Source organism: Gossypium hirsutum, chromosome D01 (assembly GCF_007990345.1).
Source record: "Gossypium hirsutum isolate 1008001.06 chromosome D01, Gossypium_hirsutum_v2.1, whole genome shotgun sequence".
NCBI classification, from domain to species: Eukaryota; Viridiplantae; Streptophyta; class Magnoliopsida; order Malvales; family Malvaceae; genus Gossypium; species Gossypium hirsutum.
The window spans coordinates 193,683-207,459 of NC_053437.1; the positions used below are offsets into that span (position 1 = coordinate 193,683).

The window sequence follows — 13,777 nt, forward strand, 5'->3', positions numbered from 1 at the left end:
CGAAGACAATCATTAAAAAATGTCAATCGGCAGGGATGGATAAATCGATCATTGGAGCAGTTATCAATGATATCAAGAGTCATAGTTCGCTATTTCAAGAAATAGATTTTCAGTTTATTCAAAAATCAAAGAACTTCCAAGCCCACAAAATAGCGAAGGAAACATTAGCAAATGGGGAAGAGAGGTACTTGGTTAGAGATGAGTCGATCTACAACGAAGGAGCCATGGAAGAGGAATGGTCAAGAAACCCGGATTGAAGAAAATTTCAAAAAGAAAGAGAATTGAAAATGGTAACAGGATTGAAGAAAGAACGTTTTGGAAACTGTTATCTGCCAAATAGATGTGACGATTTAGCATGAAAAGGGGAGATTTTAATACGTCCAGGCTGTCTGATTTGACTGGGTAATAATGTTAGGTTTTGTGTTTTTTTCATTTTTTCGTTTCTATTTTATTAGGCTAAAATTCTGATGGGTAAACTTTGTAGCCCACCTATTGCTTTAGGGTGTTTTCAGCAGACTCCAAACCCAATTATATTGGGTATTATTGTGTTTTGTTTCCATTATTTATACTAGTCCAGTTATATCTTTTTAAAAAAATATTTTTTAAAATTAATTAAAATTAAATACATAATTTTATTAATTAATTACTATATTGTGATTATGGTTTTAAAATTTTTTATATTTTTAGTTGAGTTTTTTTTTGGTAACTCATGTATTTTTAGTTTAGATTTAGTTGTTTTTTAAATGTTATCGGGTAAGTTATGTTTGATTTTATTTTAATACAGATTTAGATGTATTTTAATTATTAATTCGATTGAGAGATTTTCTAACTCTTCTAGAATAAGTTTATGAAATGTTGTTTGTCCAAAATTGATAAATCATTCAGCAAATTTTATTTTATAAATTTTTGTTTTTAAAAATAGAGTCCACATAACTCTTGAAATTTTCTAAATGAGAATACTACTACTTGAAATATTTTTTTAAAAAATTATTGCATTTAATAACAAAATTATTTATATTATATTTGAATTATTTTATGAGAGTTAAAAAATTGAAAAAAATAAAAGAGCGAGTATGAAGATTTAAATACTCGCAGCGCGTCAATGTTGTGTGTGCTCTAGGCAATTTCTTTTCTCGTAGTTTCTCCGAGTCTACGAAAAACAAAAATAGCTGCTTTGCTCCTCTGTTTTCAGCTTCTCCATTTATCAAAAATCCTTTTTTTTTTCCGATTTATCATCTCTAGTTTCAATCACTCTTTCGTTGTAATTGAAATGAATAGTTATTTGTAGAATCATTGAATCCTTTTTTTTTTTTGAAAATTTTTATCAGTTCTCTTCATCGTTCTGTGAAAGAATGCCGTCAAAGCGAATAAAGTAAGGAGTTAAACACAAAAAAGGAAACAAATAAGCCAAAATGCGAACGCTTTGCGACGTTTGTGAGAGCGCCGCGGCGATCATTTTCTGTGCTGCCGACGAGGCCGCTCTTTGCCGTTCCTGTGACGAAAAGGTCTCTTCATTTTTCCCTCTAACTTCAGTACTAGTGATTAATCGATGAGTATCTATAGATATGTCCATAGTTTGATTTATTTGCACACTTGTATTTGACTTGAAATTCTTGGAATTGAAATTAGTGAAATCATCTCAAGAGTTTTGTTAAAAAAATTAACAGTAATTTGATTAAATGTGAATTTACTGGGAATTTTCAGGTTCACATGTGTAACAAGCTTGCAAGTAGACATGTGAGAGTTGGGTTAGCTGACCCCAGTGATGTCCCACGCTGTGATATATGCGAAAATGCACCTGGTATGTATGTATGTATGTATGTATGTATGTATGCATGAATCAAGGCGAATCCAGGAAAATTTTAGTGGGATGGAATTGAATTATAAATTTTTTAGATGTCAAAACTTATAATTTCATTATTTTTTATAGGACTAAAATGATTTTTTTTTCCATTTTGGGGGGGCCAAAGGGAAAATTTACCATATATAATTTTATAAATTTATTATTTATAGGGAGATTGAAAGGTTAACTTTCCATGGGGGCCAAGGTCCCTGCCGGCCCCCTAAATTTGCCCTTGTATGCATGTATGGATGGATGGATGATTTGATTTCCTTTTTCTTATTGAGTAGTATAATTATTGTGAAAACATTTTCTTTTTTTGGAAATTTCTTCATTTGTTGATTTGTGTATGTAGCTTTCTTTTACTGTGAAGTAGATGGCAGTTCCCTTTGCTTGCAATGTGATATGATTGTACATGTTGGAGGTAAAAGGACCCATGGGAGATATCTCTTGTTGAGGCAGAGAGTTGAGGTTTGTAACTCTTTTGTAGACTGTTTTTTTTCACTGTTTTAATGGTATGGTTGTCATCCCACTTCGGTAAAATCCGGGATTGCGTATGCTCTTTACATTCAAGTCAGCTTTAAGTTGGATTCCGTTATATTGTTGTTGTTGTTGTTGTTGTTGCATGTTCGAGTTTATCACATGATAGGCTATTATATTATCTGCATATGGAGGTTTTTACTGCAGCCAATTGGTTTTAGCCTGCCAAAGTTCTTCCCCTTTGTTGTAGTTTTCAGGGGATAAGCCTGCTGATTTGGAGGAACTCAGGTTGCAACCGGTTGATCCAAATGATGTAAGGAAACCTACATCGGTTAAATCCGGGATTGCGTATGCTCTTTACGTTCGAGTCAGCATTAAGTTGGATTCTGTAATATTGTTATTGCATGTTCGAGTTTATCACACGATAGGCTATTATATTATCTGCCTATGGAGGTTTTTACTGCAGCCAATTGGTTTTAGCCTGCCGAAGTTCTCCCCCTTTGTTGTAGTTTCCAGGGGATAAGCCTGCTCATTTGGAGGAACTCGGGTTGCAACCGGTTGATCCAAATGATGTAAGGAAGCCCACATTGGTTAAATTTGGGATTGCGTATGCTCTTTACATTTGAGTCAGTTTTAAGTTGGATCCTGTTATATTGTTATTGTTGTTATTGCATGTTTGAGTTTATCACAATATAGGCGATTATATTATCTACCTATGGAGGTCTTTTACTGCAGCCAATTGGTTTTAGCCTGCCAAAGTTCTTCCCCTTATTGTAGTTTCCAGGGGATAAGCCTGCTCATTTGGAGGAACTCGGGTTGCAACCGGTTGATCTGAATGATGTAAGGAAGGACCAAAAATGGCAACCTAATTTTGCAGGGAGAGAGAACCAGCAAAATCATAGACTCTCCCTTGTTCCGGCGCTTGACGGTAATGGTGATGGAGATGGAAAGGTAGGTAATAAGTTGATTGATCTAAATACCAACCCCCAACGGCTGCATGGCCAGGCTTCAACGATTCAGGTATCGGTTTCCAAAGTTCTGTCCTTTATTTTTACTTGCTGTTTTTTCCAAAAACCTTATTAATTTGGTAATTGTTTCATGTTTAAGGAGCAAGCCATGGATGTTTCAAGTGACAATAATCATGACTCTGCAAGTGTGGTCCCTGTTGGATCCTTCAAAAGAGAGCCTGATAAATGATCTAGGTATTATCTCTGGCTTATGTTTGTTCACTTGTTTAAGAGCATTGCGAACATTTGGTTCTGAGGTTTTTTTTGTTTTATGGACATTTCCTGATACTTTTATATTATAGTATATATATTTGAATGATAGAAGTACCATAAAGGCCCCTATACTAAGAGTTGGATTGCATTTTGCTCCTCTACTAAAAAAATAGGCAAATTAGGCCTTATACATCAGATCAAAGAGCAAACTGGTCATTCTATTAAAAATTCAATCAATTTCTATTGTTAAAAACTGGTCCATGTACGTCAACATGAGATACACGTGGCACACCATGTGTCATTATATGGTTATTCCGTTAGCCCAACAAATTTTTTAAAGTATAAATGGATGAAATCTTTAACAGAAATGATCAATTTGCTTTTTAATCTTATGTGTTAGGACTAATTTTCTCATTTTTTTAGTAGAGAGAACAAAATGCAATCTAACTCCTAGCACAAGGGCCTCCATGATACTGTCCAAGCAGATCCACTATCTCTCACATGAAAATGCCTTTTGCTTAAGGCATATCCCTTATTTTAGAAAAAAAAATGCCTGTGATCTAAAATTGATAAAGTGTGCAAATAATTAATTGGATTGCCCAAGCAGATTTACTTGCTTTCACATGAAAATGCCTTTTGCCTAACGCATTCATTATTTTTTTCCCTTAGAGCTCAATATGTTATGTTTGATGAACTGTAATCGACTAGTAGGGGAAAGAAAAAGAATGTTAACATTGTCATATTTGGTGGATTTTTTTTGTATTAGTCTGTTGGGATCATATTTGTTCTGAATGACTTTGGAAATTGTTAACTGATGTGAACTATGAATTTAGAAATGAAATTTTCTTCACCGTTGTCAATCTCGATGAAGTCAGCTTGACATGATTGCAGCTACTGTGTGGGTTAAATCACTATTTGGGGTTTGAATTTGGCAACTATTCTCATATTAGTGCTTGAATCTTTTTTGTCTAAATTAGGCCCTAAACTTGACAATTATTCTCATAATGGGGCTTGAATTTTTCTTTGTCGAAGTTAGTCCCCGAATTTGTTTGTACATTAGGACCTGAACTTGGGAATTGTTCTCACATTGGAGCCAGAAGTTCAGGCCTCAATGTAGAAACAATTGTCAAATTTAGGATCTAACTTGGACAAAAAAAAATTCAGATCCCAATGTGAGAATAGTTGCCAAATTCATGTAACTAAAACATGATACATGTTACTAAGATTGAAATTTAATGACAGACAGTTGGAAATTATATTCACTGGTGTTTAAGTGGCATTTAAAGAAGTGAAAAAACTGTAGCATTGTGTGGTTCCTGACTTATATAGTGCCATAAGATTTCCTAGGCTTTTGTCTTGGGGTCAAGCTGTGCTAATTATCTTCATGAGAAATGGTGTCTAATGATAGAAACAGCTAAATAACATTTGAACACAAAACATGGTAACATGTTGGCTTTTGCTTGCTTACCTGTCTTGTTGATTTGGAATCTTTATAGTTAGGTATGAGTAAGACAAAACTAATCTAGTTGTAACAGAGGTATACAAAAATTATACTGTTTTTATTTATCTGTAGCAAGGACAAAAACTTTGATGAAAAGAGACTACAGTTTTCTGTCTGTGGTTGATAGTTCCTTTGTTTTCCTTGTAGTTTTCTTATATGTTACCCGGACTCGAAGTTGTTTGTTATAATTATTTGGAGGATCATATATAACTTTATTACACATGTTTTTGAACAACTATTTGAAATATTTCATTTAAGTCATCAGGTTGTTAAAATCGTTGTTATATAGTCTTATTTGTTCGCACCATCTACATTCACCGTCATATTGACTTGGATCTAAAGTATGTTCTTCTACTTGTCAATGGTATTGATCCATCATACTGGTTGCCGAATTATCACTTGGAGCTCATTAGCCGGACTTTAAAGAAAAAAATGGAACAGTTCAGTGACTTGAATGAAATCTTTCGAATAGTTCAATAACCATTTTATAATTTTTTTAAATTGAGTGACCAAAATATAAACTTACTAATAGTTTAGTACCTTTTAAGTGTAGTTTACCTTTTTCCTTTCTCTCTTGAAGTAGCGTTATCCAACACCCATATCTAACGGATATCCCGACATAAGTATATGAATGTACTTCAAATGACCCTCTGAACACATGAGTTTCTTTGGATACAAATATTTTCCATATGTTGGCTAATCATGTGTGACTTTCCTTGCAAAACATTTCGAGTAATAAAACCAGTATTGTGGTGCAGATATTGGTGGACACATGGTTTAAAGGCTCTCGCTTCTTCTGTTACATTCCTTGCCCCATGAACAAGTAAAAAAAAGAAAGTCAACTTTTGGAGATGAGCTTTACCATGTAACGTAGTGAAGGTATGTGACATTTTACACTTTTATATACAGCCTTGAGAATGCCATTGGTTGCCATAAGCTGATAACTGATATATATGTATATATAAAGATTTTATATTTTAGGTAACACACCTTACGAATGAATCGAATGTTGCCACTTAATTAAAAAAAAAAGTTGTTTACGTGTTTTCTTTTATTTTTTTTAATTAGGTATTTGATCCGATAGATTGAAATATGTCACAACTCCTTATATTTTTATTTTTAGAATTTAGTCTTTTCACTTTTCAGATTTCAAAATTTAAGTTCAATTGTTAATATTGTTAAAATTATTTTATTAAATTTAGGTTTATTACAACATATTTTTTTGTTAGATGGCTATTTAATGAGTTTTTTTTTAATTTCAAAATATCACATCAATAAATTTTAAAAAAATAATATAACAATTAGACTTAAATTTTAAAATTTAAGAAGTCGAAAATTAAATTCCTAAAAATAAATAAAACAATGTAACCTTCCAATTTACTCTAGTATGAATTTAGAATCCTTTTCATACGTAAAGTTCGGAAGAAATGGGTTAAACTTTAAACATAGCGTCCAATAGTTCTTTAAAAAAAATTTCCATTGCCAGGACTCGAATCCGAGTTTTTTTTGGGTGAGAGTCAAGTATCCTAACCACCTAAACTACAACAAATCTACAACGGATATTAAAATTACTCATTAAGTGAATTTTCTTATACCCTAGTAAAGCCAGACAAGTGGCATTCATGGGAGTAACCCTTCGCGAACCTTCAACGATTATGCTTGCACACGGTCCACAGCTCATCCCTCGTGACACATTTCTCGTTGTATCCACCTTGTCATAATCGTCACGTACAACCTCGAGGAAAGGAATGTTAGAGAAGAACAACGACCATGTAGGATCATGCAATACACCCAACAATTGTCTTGGAATGGCACTAATAATCGTGTCATGCATTGAGGTTATGAATCAACACAATTAACTTCAAAAATCTAGCGGTGTATTGCAAGTATAATAGGTTAAATTATAATATTTGTAATGTTACAATGGAACACCCGAGTATTTTAAGTATCGAACTTAAGAGAGTTTGAGGACAAAGTAATCAATATGCAACAAGTATGCAAATGGAAAGTCTAGCTAACTACTCGCTAGGTACCATATTATGGCAATTCATAATCAAGCGTAAATACACTAAATTAATTAAATAACACTAAGAAGGATTAAATTGTAAAACATGTAAAATTATGCTCAAGACACACAAGCGACTAGTTGACTTTCGTTGTTGATTAGTATTTTGATTAGGGATCTAAAAATGTTTAAACTTCTAATGGACTCAATTTTTTCTCTCGGTCACCATTTTACCAAATTAAATGATTTAGTTCATTTTATCTCTCGACCTCACTGAATTAACTCGGGATAATCAAATTGGTGCTCATTAGGAACTCCTTATGGTCTCACCTATCTAAATATTCATCTAGAGGCATCAAATCACCATAGATTTAGTCCAATTTTTACAATGTAGTCTCTATGCAAAAAACTAACTAAACAATATTTCTATCAACCAATTACCATGGATTTAGTTACCTAACATCTTTTTTATTTATTTAAACAATAACCCAGGACATACTCAAATCATACATTAAAATAAACATAAGATTAGGGTTTAAAAGGCTTGGAAATTTCTTGGTGGTTGTTTGAAAAAGATGATGACAACAATAATGGGGATGAAAAATACCAACAGAGATTAGATTTTTATACTTTGAAAAGAAAATGGAGCTGAAATATAGTAAAGATTTTGGATGAAAATAAAAATACAAAGTGAGTTTTGCGTACCAAAGTGCAATTAATACAAGAGCAACAGTAGAAATTAACTAAACTACAACTAAAAACAAGAAAAAGCTAAAAATTAAACCCTAAAACATGAAGCCCATTCTGAATATGTTTTCCTCAAGGTTGGGCCATCGTCGTCTTCCTACATCAACTCAAATACATCGTTAGGTTCCCTGTGACACCGTTTAGTCAATTTTGGTCTTAAAATGATCAAAACTCAACTAAAAACATTTATTAATGGTCGAAGTTAAAACTCGACAAAAAGCGTAGAAAAGACACTTAAATTGTTTAAGAATAAGTTCCTCAAGTGTACTGAAAAGTCTAATTTGACGTATCAAATTATGAAAGATCAATTAACAATTAGACAACAAGCACAACCATGCAAGCTATTGTATTGTTGACTATGTGGCACTATGGAACAAATGGTGACCCATTATATACTCAAAAAAAATGGTACTTTCTGTTAAAAATTTCATCTATTTTTACTGTTAAAAACTGACATGGCTAATAGAATGACCAAACAATTTCACGTGCCATGTTATGTGTACCTCATGTTGATGCATAAGGATTAATTTTTAACATTATAAGCGGATGGAATCTATAACAGAAAGACCAAATTATTTTTTGATCTAACGTACAATTTGGTTGACAATCATGATACTCTTACTAAAATTCGTATTACTAAAATTCAAGAGAAAGTACAATTTGACTCTTAATACGATGACAATCATGATACTTTTACCTCAAATTATCATATTTTCGCAAGAATATTAGATAATTTAACAAAAGTGAGTAGCAACAGATGATAGTAATACGAAAACATTAGCTTTGAATTTTAGTGTAGTTAGTTTGATTATATTTATGATTTTTTTTTATATATTCCTATCTTTCCAATATTTTTTTATGCTTATAGAAGAAATTGAAACATTAATTATGTTAACAAATACATCATTCAATTGCCATGAAGACTTTAAAAATAAAATAAATTAAAAAGACTTAATATGAATCCAATTTTGAAGGTTGATACTCATTACGACCTTGGAACTGTATTGCTTCTAACACAAGTTAATGGACTCAAAATAACAAGAATAAAAACTATTCATCAATAATAATAACAATACCTCAACCCCTTAATTAAGAGAGTGCTAGAGTTAGTAGGATATTAATTCAGTTAAAAATAATATATATATTTACAAAGTAAATCATTTTATTATGAGAGTATTTTTTTCTTTTTTTATATTTTTATAAAAAAAATCAATAAAAGCTCAAAATCATGAAATTTAAATTAAAAAAAAACACTATAAATTTTAAACCTCAACATTACTATTTCAACCAATTCTTATTTTTCTTCTAAATATGAATTTTTTTAATAAATAATAGATTAACACACCCAATAGAGGATGTAAAAGAAATTATGTATAACATATATAATAACCAAATGTATTTTTGTTTGAAATGTTAAAATTTTATAATGTGTCTTCTTAGGGAAAAATTTTTACCTTAATTTTAATTTTAAATCAATTTTTATAGATATAAAATATAAAAAAACATAAAATAATTTATTATTTTATGAAAATTATTTAATCATTTTTAATTAAGTTGATGAGCAATTTATTTGTAACACCAACTCAATTACAAAATCAAATATAATATAGAAATGGATACTTTTAGGTAATTTTTATTCACAAAGACCATGAGTGTCAAATAATAATTTCTTTTCATTTAGCTTAGGTATTAATTAACGATGTTTGAATTGGATTTAAAAAATGACATTAAATATCTTTTAAATATTTTTAAATTTAAATAAATTTTTAATCAAACCAATCCCGCCTCCGATCCAATTAAAAATATTGGTATTCGTGTAAACTTAATATAAAAATCTTTAGAAAACTTGACGTCACAAGTCAAATAATATTTTCTTAAGCTTATTTTAAGTAAAACGATATTAAATACAGGTAAACTATCAAAAAAAGAAATTTACAAACTAATAAATAAAAGAACAAATTAAATATATTCCAAAAAAAGCTGCTCATAAGAAAAATTCTCCAAAAACACACACCGTTCGAGTTCGACGATTTGAAAATTCTCTCTCTGTATATCGCTTTCTTCGTTTTTTCAGCTGTTTGAATCCATCGTAGAAACCTCCAATTTTGTCGTTTTAATGGAGGCAATCAGAAAACAAGCCTCCCGGTTCAGGGAACAGGTCGCCCGCCAACAACAGGTTCCCTCTCCCTTTCTTAATTTCCTTTAGATCCGATTCAAAACTTCGTTTCTCAGCTTCATCCATGATCTCGCTGTCTCTAAATTGTCACTCAATTTGTTTATTCGTTTTGTATTATTCGATTTGCTTTGTCTGTTTAATTTCGTGATTTCGATTATGCTCTCCTTTCGAATTTTTTTAAACTAAACTTTGGATCTATTCCCATGCGCCTTAGCGCGTTTATGATTAGTGAATCGTTTCGATAGAATTTGGAAATAATTAACTGTTATACGAATATGAAATGAAAAATTATCATCTGAATTTAAAATTTAAAGTTGGAGAATGGAATTGAAAATCCGTTGTATGTTGAATATATACTAGAAACCTTTCATTATGTTCTATTTGTTTATTATAAGCAGCTTAACACGTCAATTCAAATGCTTGATTGTGTAATTTTTCTCTTTTGAACTCCTTCCATAAGTTCCGCTAACAATGGCTCTGTAATGTGTCTCTAAATTTTCACTCAATTTGTTTATTTGTTTTGTATTACTCGATTTGCTTTGCCTGTTTAATCTTCGTGATTTCGTTATGCTTTCCTTTCGAATTTTCTTAAACTGAACTTTGAATCTATTTCTATGTGGCTTCGCACTTTTATGATTAGTGAATCGATTCAATAGAATTTGGAAATAATTAACTGTTATGTGAATATGAAATGAAAATTTGTCATCTGAATTTAAAATTTAAAGGTGGAGAATGGAATTGAAAATCCGTTGTATGTTGAATACATATTAGAAACCTTTCAGTATGTTCTATTAAGTTTATTGTTATTATAAGCAGCTTAACATGTTAATTCAAATGCTTAGACTGTATAATCTCTCTTTTGAACTCCTTCGATAAGTTTCACTAACAATGACTGATTATTTTCATGAATGTTACTTCAGGCTGTTCTCAAACAGTTCGGTGCCGGGGGATACGGAGGTTCTGACAATTTAATTACCGATGAAGCAGAACTTCAACAACATCAGAAACTTGAGAAGCTGTATATATCAACGCGTACAGCCAAGGTTGTTTAGTTGTTCTCTAGTGTCAACTTTTGCCTCGTTTGATTTCTTTATTTATATTAGTTGATTTTGCTTTTACAGCATTTTCAAAGGGATATTGTTCGTGGCGTGGAAGGATATATCATCATCGGGTCCAAACAAGTTGAAATAGGTGTGTTGGTGAAGCATTTGTTAACATAGAAATTCCACTTTGAATGACGTTGTTTTGTTTGTATACATTTTTTTCTGAAGAAACCAAATTATCCGAGGATAGCAAGAAATATGGTTCAGAAAATACTTGTACTAGTGGCAATACGTTATCAAAAGCTGCATTAAGTTTCGGACGTGCTCGTGCTCACATGGAGAAGGAGCACGGGAATCTGTTGAAAGCTCTTGGCACACAGGTTCCGTTACAATTTTTAAATTTTAGGTTTCTATGTTAATGAGTCTGTGGAAGGAGGCTTGTGTTTAATATGCAATTTGATAACCTGTACATGGATTATTCTTTTGGAATTTGTAGATTTTTTTTTAACCTTCTCCCTGATTACTGTCAACAATTTAATCATCTAAGTCATATTTTGAACGGTTTGATTTGTTAGGTTGCTGAGCCACTAAGAGCAATGGTTATGGGATCCCCTTTGGAGGATGCGAGACATCTTGCTCAGCGTTATGACAGAATGCGACAAGAAGCCGAATCTCAGGTTTTATATCTTACTGATGTGTTGGATATGTGCTTGTATTAACTTCCTATGGATATATAGTCATTCATGCATATATAGTTCTGAACACAATTAGGTTCTAAGTGTGAAAGACTTGAAGCAAACTAATTGGTTGTGAAGATGGGGCCCTTTTATAGGGAGATGGCGAAAGTTATATTCCTTCTGTTATCTCTAGAGAGTTGTTGATATGCGCTTTGTGATTTATGATCATGCTATAAATATTTACCCCTTGTGAACCTAGACAGACAATTGAAGTCTCCAAACGCCAAGCAAGAATGAGGGAAATGCCCGGAAATCACGATCTTGTCATGAAATTGGAATCAGCAGAGACAAAACTGCATGATCTGAAGTCAAACATGTCAATATTGGGAAAGGAAGCGGCTTCAGCGATGGCCACTGTTGAAGGTCAACAGCAGAGGTTAACACTACAGAGACTTATTGCTATGGTAATCCGAATTTCCTTATGTTAAATCCGCCACGTAGACATTCATAAACTGCAGGTAACTTGATTTTATCTTTGCATCAAAGGTTGAAGCTGAACGTACATATCACCAACGAGTCCTTCAAATACTCGATCAGCTTGAAAGTGAGGTATGCAGTTTGTGCCACCGAGGCATTTATCTTGACATTCTTTCACTGCAGCTAAACTACTATTGACACAATTTCCTCCACCTTCCCTATAGATGATATCAGAGCGGCAACGACTTGAAGCACCACCTGCACCTAGTGTGGTGGACATGCCTTCACCCCCACCGTTTGAGGAAGTTAACGGAGTTTATACTTCTCAAACGCATAATGAGTCAACAGACTGCATGGGATACTTTTTAGGCGAGGTTTGTATATAATAGCATTGACACATTTGAATTACCAAATTACTATAATCTGTAAGATAGCCAAGTAAGTGATGTATTATGCAGGTTATGTATCCATATAACGGCGAATCCGACACGGAATTGAATCTGTCAACCGGAGACTACATAGTTGTGCGAAAGGTTTAACCATATTCATATATGACTTTGAAGCATTTATTTTTGTTTCCTCGACTCAGTTACTAGGGTATAGAATTCGTTTGGTTCAGTTTTAAAATACCAAGATAACTAGCAAAACGAATACAAAACGAACCAAAACGAATTGGCTCGGTCGATTATTTCGGTTTTTCATGTATATTGGGTTTGGTTGGGTTGGATAATATTGAAATTCTAACCAAATTATATAACTGAATAAAAACCGAATGAACCAAGTTTGACCGGTTTCAGTCATTTTTTTACATTTTACTCACCCGTACTTGGCATTAATAAGTATTCGTTTTCAATATACTCTTGGCAGGTGACAAATAATGGGTGGGCAGAAGGAGAATGCAAGGGCAAAGCAGGTTGGTTTCCTTTTGCTTACATAGAAAAAAGGGAACGTGTTCTTGCCAGTAAAGTAACAGAAGTTTTCTAGACTTCTATTCTGTTTTGATTGCTGTTTCCTTTTTGTGATACAATATGTGGTATCCATCGTTGCGTTAATATATTTGTATGCGATATATAGAATAAATGCCAATTTTGTCACCGATTTGTGAATACCTTTTATATACTATTTATTCAATTTATTTTATTTTAGTGACATGAGTTTATGTATCATTTTGTCATGTGCCTATAATTGTATTTCAAACTTCATATATTTTATAAACTTTAACAATGCTAATATAAATTCGGTATTTGTCATGAACATTATATTGTAATATTTTTTTAAAAAAATATTACGTATAAAATTAAATATAAATGATTTGTGCAGAATGTATATTAGATCAAGAAGTAATGATTTTCTTGTAAATGAACAATTTTTATTGATTATTAGCTGGTTATTATAGCAATTTGAAAGTTTTGGATTTTTATTATACAATATTCTCTAATTTATTTAATTGAGATTTAATTATGGATAGAAATTGTGGATTTAAGGGGGTTTAAACTTTTAATATCCTCTAATTTAATTAATGAGATCTAAAATTTTACATATGGAAGTTATTGATTTAACTTGCTTAAGCCTTCAAAAATTAGTAATCTATTTTTTTTTTCTTGTCTTCAG

General features: G+C 32.0%; 2 protein-coding genes across 6 annotated transcripts; both read left to right on the forward strand.

The window, feature by feature from the left end:
• Positions 1–157: 157 nt before the first annotated feature.
• Positions 158–6,081, forward strand: LOC107928794 (B-box zinc finger protein 19). 5 transcript variants are annotated; one of them, XM_041086597.1, is made up of 9 exons: positions 158–402; positions 1,329–1,505; positions 1,705–1,801; positions 2,196–2,311; positions 2,571–2,633; positions 2,830–2,892; positions 3,098–3,340; positions 3,428–3,522; positions 5,800–6,081. In XM_041086597.1, the coding sequence occupies exons 2-8, from the start codon at positions 1,413–1,415 to the stop codon at positions 3,515–3,517; spliced, it is 765 nt and encodes a 254-aa protein (XP_040942531.1). In that variant the 5' UTR covers positions 158–402; positions 1,329–1,412; the 3' UTR covers positions 3,518–3,522; positions 5,800–6,081. The 5 variants fall into 5 exon arrangements, with proteins under 5 accessions (XP_040942531.1, XP_040942530.1, XP_016715551.1 ...); XM_041086596.1 differs by lacking the exon at positions 158–402 and having other exon boundaries at positions 1,117–1,505; XM_016860062.2 differs by lacking the exons at positions 158–402; positions 2,830–2,892 and having other exon boundaries at positions 1,117–1,505.
• Positions 6,082–9,746: 3,665 nt separating this feature from the next.
• On the forward strand, positions 9,747–13,315 carry LOC107928929 (SH3 domain-containing protein 2). Its single transcript, XM_016860236.2, has 10 exons — positions 9,747–9,969; positions 10,890–11,012; positions 11,091–11,160; positions 11,241–11,392; positions 11,588–11,689; positions 11,953–12,153; positions 12,236–12,298; positions 12,391–12,540; positions 12,625–12,699; positions 13,034–13,315. Exons 1-10 carry the CDS (start codon positions 9,910–9,912, stop codon positions 13,148–13,150), a joined length of 1,113 nt encoding a protein of 370 aa, XP_016715725.1. The 5' UTR covers positions 9,747–9,909; the 3' UTR covers positions 13,151–13,315.
• The last annotated feature ends 462 nt before the right edge of the window (positions 13,316–13,777 follow it).

Excerpts from the sequence above, each read along its gene's own strand:
- LOC107928929 (XM_016860236.2), top strand. The coding sequence starts at position 9,910 with ATGGAGGCAATCAGAAAACAAGCCTCCCGGTTCAGGGAACAGGTCGCC. Across the intron at positions 9,970-10,889 it reads AGGTCGCCCGCCAACAACAG|GCTGTTCTCAAACAGTTCGG; the intron begins GTTCCCTCTCCC and ends ATGTTACTTCAG. Across the intron at positions 12,299-12,390 it reads TCGATCAGCTTGAAAGTGAG|ATGATATCAGAGCGGCAACG; the intron begins GTATGCAGTTTG and ends CCTTCCCTATAG.
- LOC107928794 (XM_041086597.1), top strand. The coding sequence starts at position 1,413 with ATGCGAACGCTTTGCGACGTTTGTGAGAGCGCCGCGGCGATCATTTTC. Across the intron at positions 2,634-2,829 it reads AACCGGTTGATCCAAATGAT|TTTCCAGGGGATAAGCCTGC; the intron begins GTAAGGAAACCT and ends CCTTTGTTGTAG. Across the intron at positions 3,341-3,427 it reads GCCAGGCTTCAACGATTCAG|GAGCAAGCCATGGATGTTTC; the intron begins GTATCGGTTTCC and ends TTCATGTTTAAG.